The sequence below is a fragment of the Tauraco erythrolophus genome, chromosome 26, assembly GCF_009769465.1.
Source record: "Tauraco erythrolophus isolate bTauEry1 chromosome 26, bTauEry1.pri, whole genome shotgun sequence".
Lineage (NCBI taxonomy): Eukaryota > Metazoa > Chordata > Aves > Musophagiformes > Musophagidae > Tauraco > Tauraco erythrolophus.
Genome location: NC_141490.1, coordinates 4360397 through 4378592, shown reverse-complemented (window position 1 = coordinate 4378592; position 18196 = coordinate 4360397). Strand labels below are relative to the sequence as shown.

Genomic DNA, 18196 nt, shown 5'->3' with positions numbered 1-18196 from the left:
ATTAAAACGTGTTTTCCAAAAATTATTCCAAGTAACACAGGTGAAGTAGTGGGTAATTGTGTGTTAATACAGTAGAAAAAAACTATGGGATCTTACCAAGGCAAAAAACAAGCTGAACGAGTATCCCAAGAGGAGTTTATTCCTTGTGATGTTTTCACTTTTGTTAGAAAGAACTAGTGAGAGAGGGGTTATATGTCATTATCTATCCTCCCTTTCATAAGGGTGATGTAGGGATAAGTGCAACTCAAATCCTGATGTATTGGACACACACAGGTGGCTGGGAAAAGGGAGTTGGGGAATCCTGGAGAGCGCAGAGAGGCTGCAGCCCCTTCACCTTTCTGAAGGCTCTTAAGGGCATCGTGTCTGCCTGACTGTTCAGCGATACGTGAAGTTGCTGTTCAGAGTGCAGCGCGTGGGCCTCCGCTGCTCAAATCTGCGTTTAGCAATGCTTGTAACAAAACCAGACGTTTTTTGTTCTTTATAAAGCTTTTATCTTATTAAATCTTCCAGTTCTAGGTTTGTGGTGATGCTTCCTCTAATGGCATTATGCAGCTGTTCAGGACATAAGCAGAACAGCGACGTCAGAAGTAGATTTCTTTTTTTACTTCTAGACTATTTGTGTCCTGTGGGTCACTATTGCCCCACTGGCAGCCCGGAGCCCATACCATGTCCCTCTGGAAAATATCAGGACCAGGCTGGTAAAAGTCAGTGTGAAACATGCCCAGCAGGAATGTAAGTGAAATGGATTTGCTCCTTCCTCTTGATGCTTTCCTTAGGAATCAGCAGTGTACTTCCCTCTGCCTTAGGGTGCTCTGTGTTGTATCCTTTGGTACACAAGACTGGTTTTCATGTTTCTGTTTTCATATCACTGTTCTCTTTATTGTGTCATTTTCTGTACTGCAACGCATGTGTCGTAGAAAATTCATTCTGGTCTGGCTGTCTGCTGCTATGGACAAAATGGTCCTGACATGTTGCGTCTCAGGTCTCCATTTGTTTCAAGTAATTTGTTTTCCTTTTATTGTGTAGTCTTAGACTGTCACTGTTGGGCAGGAAGTTTTTCTTAGTCTTTTGCAGAACAGAGGGAGAGCATGGGCTGAGGCAAGACTTCGGGGGTTTTTTTGGTAGGTTCTGTGCCCTAGAAGACCACCCAGGTGATCTCCGAGAGAACTTCTCACATGGTGTAGTCAAACCAATGGAATGTCCAGCAGGATATTACTGCCCCTCGGGAACAAAAGCTGCCAATCAGTATCCATGCCCAGAGGGCACCTACAGCAACCAAACTGGACTGGGAAATCCCAGGGAATGCAAGCCTTGTCCTGGAGGCACATTTTGTGCCAGTGCAGGTAGGAATTGTGTACAGATTAAATACAATTCTAGGCTGGTTTTGTGTCTAGGAGAGTCACAAAGTTTCCCCAGTGACCGAAATGTTCTTCTGTATGCAGTTTGTATGACTTTTAAGTGGCATTTGAAATGGTATCTTGGGCCTCTTCAGTAGAGATTCTTTGTGATTGTTTTAAAGATTTTCACAAACTATCTTTTGTAACTGAAATTAAAGAGGCAGATTAAGGTGTTTTTTGTTTTAGCAAAGATTATGAAACCAAAAGCCAAGCAGCTTTGGTTTTAGAACTTGTTCGTTCTTGGTTGGTACCAATTACCCCCTTCTATAAAGGTGATCTAGAAATGCATTTAGGCCTTTAGCTATCTGGTAACCAGTTGTGTAAGTAAATATGGAGACAGTAGACTGAGCTTTTCAATAACAGAGCGAGTCACAGGCTAGTAGACTCTGAAATCATTGTGATGACAAGGCTTGTCGGGTTTGTTTTGTAATGCCACTGGCTTATTTGACTTCATGTTCCCTTTGTTTAGGACTCTCGTCCCCAAGCGGTCCTTGTTTGCCCGGGTATTACTGCAGTTCAAAGGCACGTGTACCAAATCCTGTTAACGATGAGACAGGCAGCCTTTGCCCAGCAGGCCATTACTGCCCACCAGGTAGCAGCAAGCCAGAGCTGTGTCCCACTGGCACGTTTTTACCTCAGTCTGGGATGGTTTACAGTAATGCTTGTCTGCCCTGCCCTGGGGGAAAGTTCTGCCAAGGAGGAGGCCTTGCCAGTGTTTCTGGTGTGTATTGCATGCATCTAACATCCTTTTTGTATCCTAGTTTGGATTTTTTTTGTTTGTTTGTTTTCTGATTGCTCAAACCTAATGCCAAAGCTTTTCTTTCTTACAGGAACATGTTATGCTGGGTATTTCTGTGATCTTGGATCCACACAGCCAGATCATAAGCGTTGCCCCCCTGGCTTCTACTGTCCTGAAGGCTCTGAATCCCCAATCCCGTGCAGCCCTGGAAGCTTCAACTCTGATAGTGGAAAATGGCAGGCAACAGACTGTCAGCTCTGCCCAGCTGGATATTTCTGCAGTGGTGAGTCTGCTGGTGCATTTGGGAACTGAGGGGTTACACAATGTTAGTCAAGATAGACACTCCCTACAGCTTTACAAGCTTTTCTTTAGCAGATGTAGGAAGAACAAACTCAGTAAGTGCCACGCGTCATCTTTGGTTAGTGACGCTTTCTGCAGGTTGTGCACTAAGTATAAATGCCCCAAACAACTTGTCTTCCAAAATTCCTGTTGGGTTCTCAGTAGCAGGCTCAGATCGCCCATAACAATTCTTGCTATTACACCTTCTTTCTTCCTTGGCTCAGCCACTTCTTCTAGATGGTCTTATATGTCTTCAGCCTCTCAGGGAAACAAAATATCCTGGCAAACAGGCGCTTGATACTGGCTAGCAGCCAGGGTCTGCTCTGAGACAGCTGCTCCTTCTCAGAGGTTCTCACCATCTGTCTGTACAAGATGTTTGTTTGCTCCCCCCAACACTGAAATATTTGTGGTCACGCTGACTGTAACAGATTCACCCATCACCTTCTGTGAGACAGAGGCTTTTCCTTTCTCAGGTAAGGAACTGAAGCGACAGGAAGGAAATGACTGAGCTAACATGAGTTTATAGCAGAGCTGGAACCACAACTGAAAGACTCAAAATCACACTTGAGTGTTTTAATTGGAAGCCTATGTTTCCCTCAGGCATATAATTCAGAACTCACTTACCTGTCTGATAAGATGTTCTTTGTCTGAGGCTGAATTTAAGAGAATAGGTACTTTCTGACGAATGTTACAGGTATATGATGATGGAGATCGTGATTTCTGGAGATAAGGGTTTCCATTGTCTTTGATCTGGCAAAGGAAAAGGAAAGACTTTGCTTCCATTGTTGCAGGGCTGGGCAAAACCCCTTCTGAAGGACCATGTTCTGCAGGCAACTACTGCCCACCTGGCCAGACTTCAGTTACTCCTGTTCCCTATCGCTGTCCACGAGGCTTTTACTGCCCCACAGGATCTGCTTTTCCTATACCCTGTGAGAATGGGACATACCAGTCACAGGAGAGGAAGGACTTTTGCAACATCTGCCCAGCAGGACTCTTCTGTGAACAGCCTAACAAAAGTGAGGAGTCTGGAGGGGACTGTGTATTGTGATAAAAAAGGGTTCCATGTCACTAAAGGGCTGAGTCTTCCTTTTTAGACTTAGTGGAACAAAAAAGGACTTTGAATCCTTTAGCTTCCTTCCTTCTGTTAAGGTTTTACTAAGTCAATATTACATGGATTGGACTGGGCAGGCAGGTGTATCAGTTTCTGCTAAGAACGTAAGTCGAAACAGATTTCAAAGAATACGAGGTTGTAGGTGAACAAGTAGGCTGAAGCCAAATCTTTCTCCTATCTGGGGAAAGAAACTCCATGCCCATGAAGATACAAGTAACGAAGATATTTCTGTTTGGCAGCTCATGCATGCAACAAAGAAAAACCAAGAAACATGGCTGCGTAGGTGGGATTGAACTCCCTAGATGGGATCACTCTGATTAAACAGTAGACAGCTCCTTTGTAGACATCTGTATCTGAGCTAGTTTTCTGTGCTCCCTCTGTAGTTAATGGAAAGAAAGAAGCACTTCTGAGGTGCAATTTATCTTTCTTGTTTTAGATGTCTGCTTTAGGATGAGATGAGTTGCACTCGAAGCACCCTGGAAGTGATATTTCTCTCCAGTTACTGCAATGGGAACCTGAATAACTAAATCAGAAGCACGCATGGTGAATCCCATGTCCTGAGTCTGGCTGAACTAATGGGGAGGAAGGCTGCCTATGTTGATAGGGAATGAAATTGTCACCTCTTGTAATATCTCCTGAACAAGATGCTCTTCTTTGTATCCTAGATTCTGGAGCACATACTCCTGAGCTGTGTCCTGCTGGGTACTTCTGTCTGCCAGGTACCAACTTCAGTACAGAGCATCCGTGTCCGAAGGGTACCTTTGGCCCCAGGACTGGTGCCACGAGCGAGTCTGACTGTGAGCCCTGCCCAGCAGGTAAGTAGGGATTTGAGACAAGAAACCAAAGGGATATACATGGGAAGGCTGAGGAAAATATGACTTCTCCCTTCATATTATTGACTCCTCCACTGATCTTCTGTGCAGGCCCTCACACCGAGATTGCTTTTCTGTTCATTTTAGGCATGTATTGCTCAGCACCGGGTCTATCACAGCCTTCTGGATTTTGCTACTCAGGTTATCATTGTGCCAAGGGAGCCGTCAGCCCAGCCCCCTTCCAACACAGGGTGAGTGGGTGCCAGGCAGCAGCACAGTAAACTCAGTGACCTGCCGACAAGGACTGGACTGTCACAATCTCATAACTTCTGGTCTAACATTTTCCAAGCATTATTGCTCTGTATGGGGTTGCTCATGCCTTTCACTGCTGCCCTTCCCACTGAAAGCTCCTCAGATGTAGTGGCATGCTGCTCTTCATGTCTGCTGGAATATGTTGCTGCCTACTAATAAATTCTGGCCAGACCTCCTCCTCTGTAGATTGCACTGGAGTATGCTATCTAAATATCTCCTCCAAAGGATGGCATCAGGGATAAGATAGCCACACCTCAGCAGCCAGCACCCTTTTTATACCAGCTGTGGTCTTCCTTTAGTTTCAGTGGCTGCAAACTTGTAGGACTCAGCTCCTGTGTACCCTTTCCAGAACCTGTGTCTGTAGTATATTGTGCCAAATCTTCTTTCAGTAACCCTTTTTCTCTCCTTCTATGTATTTTTCTGATACAGGTGGAATCTTCCAGCCTTGGCCTGCCTGGTAATGACATCTGTCCTGCAGGGCACTTTTGCCCCAGCGGTACAGGGTATCCTGTGCCCTGTCCTCCTGGATCCTTCTCTACTATTGTGGGCCTGGAGGCAGAGGAACAGTGCCAGCCCTGCCCGGCTGGCCGGTATTGCAGTGGGGCAGGATTGTCTGATCTGGCCCAGACGTCGCTGTGTAATGCAGGGTGTGGTGAGACAGTCACTTGTTAGTGGGGAAACACAGCTGGCAGAATTGCTGTAGGTTGTCACAGAAGGACATCCAAACTAAAAGATATTGGGCCTGAATATCTCTTGTCGAATGTCTTGTGTGCAAATATTTATTCTCAAGATTAACTAAACCACAAAGACTTTGTTCTTAGCCCTTCAGGTCAACTGTACAGCATCTGCTTGGTGATTTCAGTAGATGCTTCAGAGCTGTTTTTTTCTTTTATGTTTGCCTGACATTCTGTCCCAGCCTTATGCATGTTTTTTCACTGTTTTCACCATAGGTTTAGTGTGTTACAAATCCCTTGTTTAGCCTCATAATCACACTTGCTGAGAATTTGACCTGAGCATCCTTTTTCCCTTCTGTGTTTTGTCTCTTCTCCCACGAGGTGGTGCAATAACCTGTGACAAGGTAGCACTTCCAGCCTGCATAACGAAGCAGGAAAATGCCATTAGTTATATTTGTCCATCTCATGAGCATGCCTCGTAGCAAGAGGGTACAGAAGCTCAGTTTATTTTATCCGTGAAAGAGAGCCTTAGAAGTGATTTCACTGTAGTGCAACGAGATCTTGTGGGAAAGATTTCTGATAGCAGATGGCTCTTGATTCTAGTGGAGAAAATCACGATGAAATTTGGCTAGAAGTCGAAGCAGAATACAAGTGAGGGCTACATTTAGAATGACTAAAAATAATTAGCCACGGAAACAGACTACTTAGGAATAAGAGGGATTTGCCACGTCCCAGTCGAATTTTAAGCCTTCCCCAAAATTCCTTCAACCCTATAAAGATATTACAGCCTGACTGCACTGGTATTGATTAAGATTTTCTGGGCTGGATGGTAGTGAATATTGCATGATTATAAATGACCTTAGACTTCCAAAATCTGTGAAGTTCTTGCCCTCCAACAGGGTACAACTTGTGCTTTGCTCAGGTTGCTTTTCAACACCTCTACCATGTAGCGTCCATCACTTCTCATAGCCTGCTGTTGTCCAGTCTAAATCGATCTTGCATCCAGATGAAAAACCAAACTTTGCTGTTCTTTTGTTTAATTCTGTTCCTTCTACACTCAGTCATTTGTCTTAAGGACTAGGAATTGTTCTTCAGAAATTATTTCCTTGTCTGTCACATACGATGGGATCATGGCTCTCAGTTCCTTGTTGATTAGCTCTTAGGAACTGTAGTAGTTTTTGCATTTCCTCATCTTTACTTGTTGTAAGGGTGTGGGAGGGAAGTGGAAAGGGAAAAGTCAATGATGGCATTAAAGCAGAGACCTACAAGAAGACTGAGGATAAAAGAAGGCTAAGCAAAGACAGCAGGAACTGAATGCTTGGGCCCTGTTCTTTGAAGTAAAAAAAATTAGTTTTCAAAGGGTTTTTCTTTTGGAATGAGAGCACTTTCTAGTCACCTTAGTGCAAAAAGGGGATTTTCAGGTGTGCACTAAATTATAAATGCAGGGGGGAAGTTGTTAGCAAAGCTGAAATAAACTGGATTTTCAAGGGATGTTTCTTAATGTCCCTCATCTATTGCCTCTGAACAGGGTTGTAAGCTTGTTGTTTCAGGCCTGAATCCTCTCTCTACAGGTATGTTTGCCTGGAAGGAAACTCTGCTCCCTGCCCTTCTGATGGGGTTCATGGATACAGATGTCCCAGTGGCTTCTACTGTCCTGCGGGCACTGTGGTAGAACTGCCATGTGAGCCTGGCACATTCAGCCCTGTGCCTGGGGCAAGTGTCTGCCTCCATTGCCCAGCTGGTATGGCCTGCAGCAATGCTGCCACTGTGGAGCCACTCCGCTGCCCCAGAGGTGAGCAATACAGCAAAACTCCAAACACGAAAATGGGAAGAGGTGCGACAGATTCCTGCACAACTCTTTCTGGCTGAGCAGTAGTAGCGATTCACGCCAGGGGATGGGGTATTTGCCATTAGTTAGAGCAAGCTCAGCGTTCCCACCTCTTTCTCCCTTCTTTTTTGAGCAGTGTCTCATTCCCCACTCTCAATGTGCAGGTTACTATTGTCCAGTTCGGACTGCTGTCCCCCTGCCATGCCCCGAGGGGACGCTGAACACTTTGGAGGGGGCAGTGGCCCCCACTGCCTGCAAGCTGTGCCCAGTGGGGAGGTACTGCAGAGGAGATGCTAACTGGGAACCTGATGGTGAGTTTGGTTAATAGCAGACACCCACACAGAGGGGTTGGAGATTCAGGACTGAAGGACGCAGGGAAGTAGAAAACGTACCTCAGTGAACAGAGGTCATAAGGGCTGTTGGAGGGCACCCTCCTACCCTGTGTCTGTGCCTATTAGTCGTTTCTTTCCTCTGTTTCATTCTTTTAACTGAGCATTTTCTTTGGATGTTACCTTTATGTTAATGCTTTATTTTCCCTGTCTCCCTTAGTTTTTTGCATTTTCCTCTTTCTTTGCTCTTAACCCTTTTATTGTTCTTCTTTCCATCCTCCTAAATCCTTCTTCCCCTCCCATTTAAGTGCAAAGTAATTGTCACTGATTGGACACGTGAAGAGAGGCAGAACTCTTCTACAGAAAAAAAATATAGGGAACCAGTTAGAGAAGTGAGAAGGTAAACAAATGCCAGATGAGGTCAGTGCCAGTAAAGAGAGGAAGTGATAGAGGCCAAAGATTGATGGGGAAGAAGGAAGGCAAAACAAAGGTGAACAGCCTAGGATATCAGCAGTGATAAGACAAGGATGACCTTTAGCTTGTCTTCTCTTGAGTTATCTGCCTGCTTCTGAGGGTTTGAGGAGGTGCCTCTTCACTGACCACAGTGCCATGGACTGAAGATTGCCACCTTCTTTGTTCTCCCATGGCAGGTTTGTGTTCAGCCGGGTACTACTGTGAAGGAGGAGCCACTGATGCCATTCCACGTGGGACACCAGCGTTCCCGCTTAGTGGGCCTTGCCCACTTGGGCACTATTGTCCAGAGGGTATTCATTTCCCAGTTGCCTGTCCAGTTGGGACCCTGAACAATGCCACAGGTGAGTGTGACTTCACCCACAGGCTTCTCCGTGGTCTACAGTGATGGGAGACTTCCTTGCTGGCAGCCAGGGTGAGGAGCAGGTGGCCCTTTGTCACAAAAGGGTATAGGTACGTTCAGCCCAGCCTGATGGTAGCAATGTGTTACCAACTCAAATAGGTGCTGATGATGCTGTGACTGTACTACGGATGTACTTTCATCTCTCTTTCTCATTGATCTTGACTTTTGCTTTCCTCCTCAGGTGGTACCTCCCCAAAGAGCTGTGTGCCGTGCTATCCTGGGTTTTTCTGTGCTAGCATTGGTTTGAGTTCTCCAACAGGACCTTGTACTGAGGGGTTTTACTGCCCAGCAAACTTCAGCTCCATCAGCCCCACAGCATTCCTCTGCCCTAAGGTACTTCTTAGCGAGAGCTGGGCAGTGAAAGACGCGGGTCTCGGCTCTGGGCAGGAGATGTTTGTTTTCCACAGTGGTAAAGGGTCACACATGCCTGGTCGACATGTTGATTACATTCACAGGGAATGTTGCCCTAGGCTTTGGAAATTCTAGTATTCACCCTTTACACGGAGCCTGTTTGCCACCGTCTCCATGCAATCCTTGTACTTCTCTGTCATTGCCAGGGTCACTTTTGCCAGTCAGGGGCAGCCCACCCAACACCATGCCCTGCTGGGGAATACCAGCCAGCCAGGGGCTCTGCGTCCTGCATTCCATGCCAGAGAGGATTCTACTGCCAGGAGCTGGTAGCAGGAGACCCCAAGCGCTGCTCGCCACATTCTTACTGTCCTACAGGTACACTGAAACTTGCGTACCAGCTGTGCCAAGGATTCAAATGTTATGTGCCTCACTGTGACTCCAGAGTTGTACAAACCTAATGTGCCAGTTTCCTGTAGGCCAGGTGATGAGGAGGTGGCGATGAGCAATTGTGTTAGAGTTGCCACCTTGCTTTCTGGGAGTCGTTGGTTATGCTCTGGTACGGTTCTAGAGTCTTGTCACATCACAACTGCCTTCCTAGGGTTTTTTATTGTCTCTTTGGTCCCCCTTTCAGGCACATGGACTCCTCTCACATGTCCTGAAGGCACTTTCACTCCTGCAAATATGACTGGCCTCTGGAACGAGAAGGAATGCCTGCCTTGCTTAGCTGGTCACTACTGCAGGTAGGTTCGTTTCAATCCGGCATTTTTTCACGTTGTCTTTGGCAGTTTGGCATCCTTGTTTTGTGCTGATAAGTTGTTGCTAAGTTCCTCCTAGCTTCTCTACCACATCTCTCTCATTCCAAGAAAATAAATAAAAGCTTAGACATAGCTTTTTGGATACAAAGGTGTTGGATTCGTGAATTTTGGGAGGCATCTCAAAGCAGTCTGATGTCTATTGTCATGATACAAAGCAGCATCTGAAAGAGATAGCAGGTAGCATCTGTGAAAACATGGAAGTAATCCAGAAAGCCCAGCCCAGTGGAAAGTCATCCACAGTTTAATCTAAAGCAATTTGCCCATGTTCATGGAATTTAAACTCAAAAGTACCCAGCTAACTCTAGTCATCTGCGTGTTTTTATAAGTGGAAAAAATGGGTCCATTTTCTCTCCCATATCACGGTAAGAATTTCCTATTTTTTGTTGCAGACCTCAGAGTTCATTGCTCTGCTTCTGCACCAAATTATTAGCAGTAGGTCGTATATAAGCTCTTATTGTCCTCTCTGCTCCAGGCATGGACGGCTGGAGGGGAAGTGTGCTGCTGGATACTTCTGCCTTTCTGGCAGCTCCCAGTCTACTCCACAGGGCCACAGCTTTTCCTGGCGCTTCCTGTCTGGATGCCGCTGGGGTCAGGTGTGTGCAGGGCTGTGTCCTGCAGGTACGTGAGAATCTCAGTAGTATTTAAAGTATAGAATACTGACTTGCTTCTAACCAACTGGAGAGCAACTGTTATCTTGCATAATATATTGTGATCCCTTCTTTGTTGTCATTGCTGATAGGTTTCCTCTGGTTTTACATCTTTTGAATAAAGAAGTGTGCCTGACCAAAAAGGCCACCTTGAATTTATGGTGCTAGATTGCTAGTCCAGAAAAGTTTGAAGGCTGTTGATTTGGCTCTCCTATATGCACAGCTGCATCCCAACAGCTGTCTAGATGTTCATTCTACAACAACAGGAGGCTCTTGCTGAGTCATTTTTGCCATTGGAGGACTTTCATATTTTACTTTTATCTCTTTCCTATCCATTTCTGAAGGTTTCTACTGCCCGGAGGGGTCTGAGGTACCTATACCATGTCCTGCCAATACTATTAGAGATGTTCCAGGGGCTGTGAAGAGAGAAGACTGCCTACCCTGTCCACCAGGACACTGGTGCAAAGCAGGTTGGAACTCGGAGGTGAACAATGAGGGGAGGGAATGGGAGTTGCTTTTCAAGAGAGTTGAATATATCCCTGAGTCTGGTAAGGCTAGCTTTGATACCAAATACTGCATTGTGGAACAGTCCTTGCAGTAGGACACGCTCTCTGTTGATGAGTTCTAGTGTCTCCAGAGACGAGAGACATTTAGCACTGTTAATATAATGTGCTGTTCCAGGAAACTTTGGAAATGTAGGAGAACCTGAGATCACAACCAGTCTCCAAATATCTGTGTGCCATCTGTCAGAAGAGGGGCTTAGATTGTGGAGGTGGATCATGCGCATATGTGCAGTAGTTTAGGGAGGACACAGAAGAAAGGTGTTCTAATTACAGTGAAAGGATGACTCCTTAAAGCCCTGCTTTCTGCTCGTTAGGAGATTCAGAGGCCTATCCATGTCCGTCAGGCCATTATTGCTTCGGAGGCAATGGCAGCAACCACAGTAGTCTCCTGGCACCTCAGAAATGCCCTCCACAAACTTACCGCAAGCACCCAGGAGCTCAGAGCCTGACAGATTGCCAGCCGTGTCCCCCGGGCTATCACTGCCCTTTATCAGGTAAGCTCCAGGGGAAAGCCAGTGCTTTCCCACCTCTAGAGCTGATTACAAAACTCCCTAAGATGAGATAGGGAAAGGGAGAGGTAATTCATGTTCTCAGTGTCCTAAGCTCTTCACTAAGAACCCCTCCTGGCCATTGAGCCTCCCTTTCTTCACTCCTTTCTCTTCCTAACAGGTCTGACCAGGTTTGAGGATTATCCATGCCCCCCTGGATACTGGTGCCCTGGTAAAGGGGATGCTTTCCTTTGTCCACCTGGCACTTCCAGAATCCAGCCTGGTGCAAAATCATTGGAAGAGTGTGATCCCTGCTCACCTGGATACTATTGCCCGGATCCAGCACTGGCAGGGCTGCCTAACACCCAAGGAATACCTTGTAAACCTGGCTATGAATGCCCAGCAGGTGACATGATCATGCTCCTTTGTTTTCTTTATTATTTCTAGCCATTTCTGGGTCTAGATGGCTGAACAGCACGCAGCAGGCCCATCCATACCATTTAGCAGGGACTATAATCCCATTCTTGCAGCAGCTCTCCTAGGAAATGGTCACCGATGGAGAGGCTCTGGATAGTGGATTTATTACCCTGAAGCCTCTTCCTGGTTTTTGGCCTTTAAGTTTGCATCTCCTCTTTCTCAGCCTTCCCTTCCTGTTCTCGTTTAGCTGAGGTTCCCAAAGGAAAAGGAGCAGATATCTTTCATCAGCCAGGACTAGGCATTCAGGTGTTGGCATTTCATGCTAAACAGCAAACTGGTTCCCAACACATCTGTGCCCTTTTGTGAGCGATAGAAGTGTGGTGTTTATGGACAGTCACACTTAATAAAGCCCCCTTGCTTGCTGTCTCTCAGCACATACTCTTCTGTTCCGGGAACGTCACGTAATCACCGTTTCCCTCTTTTCCGCCAGGTTCAGTAAACCCAAAGCCTTGCAGACCTGGCCTCTACTGTGGTGCTCGCACAGCCGTGCCTTCCATGTGCCCTGCTGGGTATTACTGTCCCGAAGGATCATCGACATACAATAGCCCTGAGCAGCTGTGAGTACCCAGCATGTTTGGTGCAGCCAGCTTTAAGTTTCTAAAAACTCTGAATGCTGTGAAATGTGCCTGTGATAAAACCCGAGTTGAGGCTTCAGCCACAGTCTTCGTGCATTGTGCAAAAGCAAAGGTATCTTTTTAACTATAGTTACAGATTTGGTGACTGCTAAGACTGAAGAGGGTGATTTATGATTTCTACCAGTTAGCTTGAGCCTGGAAACAGAAGAGAACCATTTTTAATTTTGTCCTTAGTTTTGCACTGGTCATTGAATCCAGAAATTGAAACATTTCAGAGACTTTCTTCCCTCTTCCTGCCTTGTTTTGCCTTCCAGGTGTGTGTTTCCCTACTACTGTCCCCCAGGCAGTGCCCATCCGCTGCCTTGTGAAGGAGGGTACATGGCCCTCAGCTTGCCTGGTCCCAGGGATTCGTTTGAGAAATTCTGCAGGATCTGCGATGCAGGCACTTACCGTAGTGCCTCTCTCATCACGGCACCCTGTCAGCCCTGCCCAGCAGGCTTCATCTGCCCGCAAGGTAATGGGGCTGCCATGGAGGAGGGGCCAAGAAAGAGCATCTTAGATTGTCGCCAGAAACTTTCAAGTTCTACGTGGGCAAAGCTCTCAATCCTTTACGCTTACAAATCCCTTTGTTGCGTGTTTGTTGTGGTAGGTTCCTCTGAGAGTTTAGAGAATTGGGTCAAGAGTGGTTTGGATATTGGTGTCCTGTCTCTCGGGGATAATCTCTCAGGCCCTCACGAGCCCCATTTTCTCTCATTTTGTGACTTAGCTGAGAGGTCCATAGTTAATGTATTGCTAGAAGTAGAAGGATTCAAAGTTTGCTGTGTGACAGCCACTGCTGCTTGCAGCCTGCTGGGTTAGGATGCAGGAGGTACAGCTTTACAAGCATTTGGAAGCCTCTGTTGGCTGGGATCCTATGTTAAGTTCACTGACATGTTAGCTCCTGCTGCATAGTGTGGAGGAGATCATCCCTACCCACTCTTGCCACCAGATTTGTCCAGTGAAATAGGTGGGACAAAGAAATCTAGATTTACATTTAAATATAAATAAATTAAATTGAAAAATGCCGAATGTTGATTAGCTTTATATATACATACGTGTGTATTTATGTATTTGTATCTATTTAGACGTGTGGGTATGTATAACTGGGTTAAATAAGTGGTCTCTGCCTATCTCTTAGCACTTGCTTGGGTCCTTACGCAGTGTCTGTGTCTGACATCCCACTGCTCTCTCTAGGCAGTGAGAGTTACCACAAGAAGCCTTGCCCCAGTGGCCATTACTGCCCTCCCCTGGCATCTGCCCCTCTGCCCTGTCCCCCGGGGACCCGTGGGAGTAGCAACTTCGCAAAGCATATAGAAGATTGCCAGGCCTGTCCTGCTGGCACCTTCAATCACCTGCCTGCTCAGGCTGCCTGTTTCCCCTGTGGCAGCTCTTCTTCCTCTCAGCCTGGTGAGTTGCTGTTTGTGGGTGAAACTCTCTCCTCTGTTAAGAGAAAGACTAGAAAGGAAATAACCTGGAAGTGGTTTCACAATGGACCACAAGCCCTGGGATCCTCATGATGCTGTGTGCGCTACCAATGTCTGACTGTTCTTCCTCTGTCTCACCCAGAAGGAGGATTAATTTTTCAAAGCTCTGTTTTTTTCTCTTCCACTCTGTTAGCTGAGGGCATTTGATCTTATCTTCTTCAAAGGAAGGAAGAGATGAGGAGCCCCACTAATTTTTGCTCCATCATTGCTTTGAAAGAGCCTTTTGCCCTGAACTGGGGAGCTTGCATTAAGTGGAGGTGTGCTTTTGAGCCAAAACTGGGCACTGTAACCATTTCCAGCTTGGGCCATGATAAAGTGAGAAAAGGCTAGAAAACTGGAAGGTAGGTGGCTGGGAACAGTAGAGAGTGCGTACGCCTTACTCCGTGTGCTGTGCAGTACTGTGCCAGCATTTCAAATCAAGTGGATCTGAGAGTGTTGAGGCAGAAGAGAGACTTGGCCACCTTGATTGGTTGGGTCTTACCCTGTCCAGTGGCTTGATGTACAAATTCATGGAGTGCTTGTCAAAATGCTACTGTGGCAAATGACCAGCTGGGCCTTTCTGCATCTCTTGCTAAATAGACACTTCAGGAAATGGTCTAATGGTCATGCTGGTGGAGCAAAAGGCAGGCTGGCTCCAGCTGGCTTTCCTGTTGGCTCAACTCTGCTGTGCTAGTGGAGCAGCAGACTCCAGGAGTGCCACTAAAATGGGCAATGTGATTTGGTCAAAGAGTATTCGACACAGAAACTGGTCCTTTTTGGTGAGTGCAGTTTTTGCCAACTGTATTCCCTACCCTGATTACCACTCTAAATCCAACCTCTTCTCTAAGGTGCTACCAGCTGTACCTGCCGTGGGCTGAACCGGGCTTTCCAGCAGTCGGATGCCTCCTGTATCTGCCGGGCAGGTTACATTTACTATGATGAGAGAGGCAAAAAAGATCCTGACAGCAACAGCGATCAGGACTGCCGACCTCAGGTAAAGTTTGGCTTCAAAACAAAGTTGTTGAGAAAGAGAAGTAGTTTGGTGCTTTAGGCCCTGACTCAGGGTGTGTACGTGCATGCAATCTGAGCTCAGTTCTCCAGGCTTCTGCAGACACAAGCAAGTCCTTTAGCTGTTTTGTTCAAGACTTTTGACCCTTCCTTGTGGGATAACAGCATTGTATTCTTTACTAGAGTCTTGCGAAGCAAAATTCCTAAGGGCTGAAGGCAAAAAATACTCCCATACTATGTCTATGGGGAGCAGTCAAGTGTCTCAGACAACTGATGCAGGAATTTAAGCCTCCATATTGTTACTGTGGAGCTCTTCATTAGACCTGCTTGAGGAATTTGGATGGGAAGTGAAATTGTTGTTATCTTTCTTCCATTATTTCCAATTTGTCTTTTAATGGCCCTTGTCGGGTTACCTTTATGTTGAATGTCAGCGGTGTGGGTGGGGAGGAAGAGAATTTTAGCGATGCTGCATCCCAGTGGAAGTGCTAGAGCTCGTCTGGTTTCACACATTGGATGAGTGTTGTTCCTGCAGGTGGATGAGCTCTGTGCTCCTGGAGAGGTCCGTCTAGCATCTACACGCCAGTGCGTTTTTCCTGAGCGATACAACTGCTCTCTTTCTTGTGGACCTGCAGGTGGAGAGATTAATGCAGAGTTGGGCATGTAAGTCTCAGCCCAGCATCTCGTTGAAAAGCACTTCACAGTTCTAACTCACTGAGTTACTGATCCCATGAGGTAATTCCAGGGTAGAACTGTAGGAGTTGTTTTTGAGAAACTTTCCATTGCTGGAGTTCCTTTCTGTGACGATACTGGCCTTCGGTCCTCGTTTGTTGGCCTAATTCCTCTACCTGGAGAGTAGCCCTGTGTTTTCAACATCACCTAGTGATTTTGTATGCTTGAGTGAAGGTACTAGAATGAACACTGAGCCACAAGGTGAGGGTAGACAGCTCACGTTTGCTGAGGTAGACCTTTTCCACATTCCTCAGGTCGAGCCTCCCTGAAGTGGATGATCACTTTGTTACATTTAGACCAGATCTGAGGAAATTCCCCAACTTGCTTTTAATGCCGACTAAAATATTGAAGCTAGTTCTTGTCGTATGATACTACTTTTTTCTCTTTGTGAATGAACAACTGTGATGCAAAAATCTCCTCCTGACATGGATCACACGGAAATCTAGTGTGTTAAAATGGTACTTTGTTGCCTTCAATCATTTCCTTAAAGCAGAACTTCAGGGAGGGATGCTTAATGCTCTGCTACAGGACTGAAGTTAATCTCTATTAGAGACCAACAGAGGCCTGTTAGAGAGTGGAGTATAACGTTTTGGCCTTTCATGTGCATTGAACAGCAGACACAGCACTGGATGAGATGGACTGTGGGTTTGCTCTTTCCCATTTTCCATGGATATAGAGTAGGCACACTCATTATGTAGATTGTAAGATACTGGGGCTAGCCTGACCATAAGTATGTTGTAGTTCCTTGCTCAGGGATCATAAGTGATCAAGACCTTTTGTTCGCTTGATAGATGTCACTGCAAGCAGTATGTCTCTGCTGAGGAGCTCTGTGACCAGCTGTGTTTGCTGAGAGCCCCACGGATCTCCCTGGGATTTGGCATCAACAGAGAGCTACTTCTGAGGATGAATGACGGAGAAGTGAGGGTAAGTATGGAGTGGGGGAATGCTTTCTCAGCGTGCAAGTCTGGAGAGAGCCTTTACAGATTACAGTTAGGTAAAAGGACTCTTGGAGGCTGAGGTTACAGAAGGGTATGAAGCTGTGAGCAGAGAGAGGGAGGAGAGCCTCAGTGTGTCTCGTTACTCAGAGTACTGATCAGGCAGCAGATTGGCACATTACTGGAAAATGATGGTTCCGGAATGGTGGGGAACAAACCTCACTAGAGCAGCCTTGTACAGCTGAAGGTGAGGCTGATCACAAACCAGAGTCTGAGTCCAGAGTTGATTGTATCAGTGATCAGTGTTCCCCTCTGCTTTTAATAGGAAGTGGCAAACGTTCTGGGCCCAGATGAACATGTGCAGAAAAGCCAGCGGGTGCATTTGGTTCTGTTTAGTCCCAGTGGAGTGCTAGGTTTCATTGTCTCCAGCACAGATGTTCTGGATGCATTTCTCACGGGTAAGGCTTGAGAGCCCCTGAGAGTGAACCTAAGTTCCAGCCAAACTAAGCCATTCATTCCCTTTCAAGTTGGCACAGAGGGAATTTATTGTCAGACACTCCAACTACTTACAAAGAAGGGAGAAATCTCCTCTCTGGGAGTAAACAGTGGGGACCTGCACTAGCTGCACGATTAGCTCCCTGGGAATGAGTCAAATAAAGATTGTCGGATGATTTTGGCCTTCCAAGAAACTAGAAGGAAACTCTATTGGGAGGCAGATCTCTTGGCAAACGTGCTGGCTCCTGATTCCAGTTGCTCCTCATTTATGATGATGCAACCAAGAGCAGAATTTGGCCTTCTGAACTGTAATTGCCCACAGATACAAAAGAAATTGTTCTATGTTGCCAAGGATTAGATGTTTTCACATGCTGCTCGTTTTGTGGAATTCATCCTGTTTTCTTCTGTTGCCTGTGCCAGGAGATTTTTCACCAGATCAATTGCTGCAGAAAGGTCGTCGGGTCCAGAGGACTTCCTCCAAAGATATCCGCAGCTTGCCCCTTGTTCCTAACCCAGTAGTATGTTTGGAAGCAGGAGACACAATCCTTTTCCAGCTTAGCATCGATTCCCATAGTGAGTGTTGTTAGTTCTGTGTGCTCTTTGCAGATATATATGTCCAGACCCGTTTAGAGTAATGACTCCGCGTTTGGTAGTACTGCATGTATGAGCACATTCCTTCACCCTCCCATTTCTTTTGCCTTCAGGGGGTTCCAGAACGTTAGTTTAGGCTCTGCCAGTGACTTACCCTGGTGGTTTTTCACTTTTTGGCTGGATTTCTGTAGAACAGAGAGAGAATTTTTCCTCTGTTAGAAAGCGTCTTTCTTGGGCAGTAATGCAGTCACATAGTTCTTTGCCAGACCAGTGTCAACTGTCCTAACTGAAGTGTGTCAGAGTCGCTGACTCTGTGCTCAACTGTTCCCAGATCGTGCATCCAGCCATTACCCTGTTTATCAGAAGCAGCATCTATATAACAGCAACCCAAGCTGGGATTTTGGACCCTTCCGAAGGCTAGACCACCTCATCCAGGAGACTCACCTCAACATCTCCTGGTAATATCTGGTGTGATTAATAGTGCACGTGTTATGGGCAGGAGTTTAGAGTGACTCTTTCACGGAATCAGTAGGTCCTTGGCAGTGAGCAGTATGTGAAAACGCTGGTGTTTGGTGTGTTCAAGTCCATGTATTTAACCATCGTCA

General features: G+C 46.3%; 1 protein-coding gene across 1 annotated transcript in view; it reads left to right on the top strand.

Annotated features, from left to right (window-relative positions):
• Window positions 1-18196, top strand: part of LOC147526871 (uncharacterized) — a 42317-nt gene that overhangs the window by 19171 nt on the left and 4950 nt on the right. The window contains exons 34-60 of the mRNA XM_086627016.1: window positions 612-732; window positions 1126-1343; window positions 1867-2118; window positions 2228-2419; window positions 3267-3491; window positions 4252-4401; window positions 4546-4649; window positions 5140-5357; window positions 6956-7176; window positions 7377-7523; window positions 8192-8356; window positions 8597-8748; window positions 8973-9141; window positions 9398-9506; window positions 10054-10199; window positions 10573-10698; window positions 11106-11285; window positions 11461-11685; window positions 12187-12313; window positions 12646-12845; window positions 13565-13777; window positions 14682-14827; window positions 15374-15501; window positions 16362-16524; window positions 16831-16963; window positions 17421-17573; window positions 17923-18049. Coding sequence (XP_086483142.1) covers window positions 612-732; window positions 1126-1343; window positions 1867-2118; window positions 2228-2419; window positions 3267-3491; window positions 4252-4401; window positions 4546-4649; window positions 5140-5357; window positions 6956-7176; window positions 7377-7523; window positions 8192-8356; window positions 8597-8748; window positions 8973-9141; window positions 9398-9506; window positions 10054-10199; window positions 10573-10698; window positions 11106-11285; window positions 11461-11685; window positions 12187-12313; window positions 12646-12845; window positions 13565-13777; window positions 14682-14827; window positions 15374-15501; window positions 16362-16524; window positions 16831-16963; window positions 17421-17573; window positions 17923-18049 — 4510 coding nt within the window. The remainder of the gene's footprint in view (window positions 1-611; window positions 733-1125; window positions 1344-1866; window positions 2119-2227; window positions 2420-3266; window positions 3492-4251; window positions 4402-4545; window positions 4650-5139; window positions 5358-6955; window positions 7177-7376; window positions 7524-8191; window positions 8357-8596; window positions 8749-8972; window positions 9142-9397; window positions 9507-10053; window positions 10200-10572; window positions 10699-11105; window positions 11286-11460; window positions 11686-12186; window positions 12314-12645; window positions 12846-13564; window positions 13778-14681; window positions 14828-15373; window positions 15502-16361; window positions 16525-16830; window positions 16964-17420; window positions 17574-17922; window positions 18050-18196) is intronic.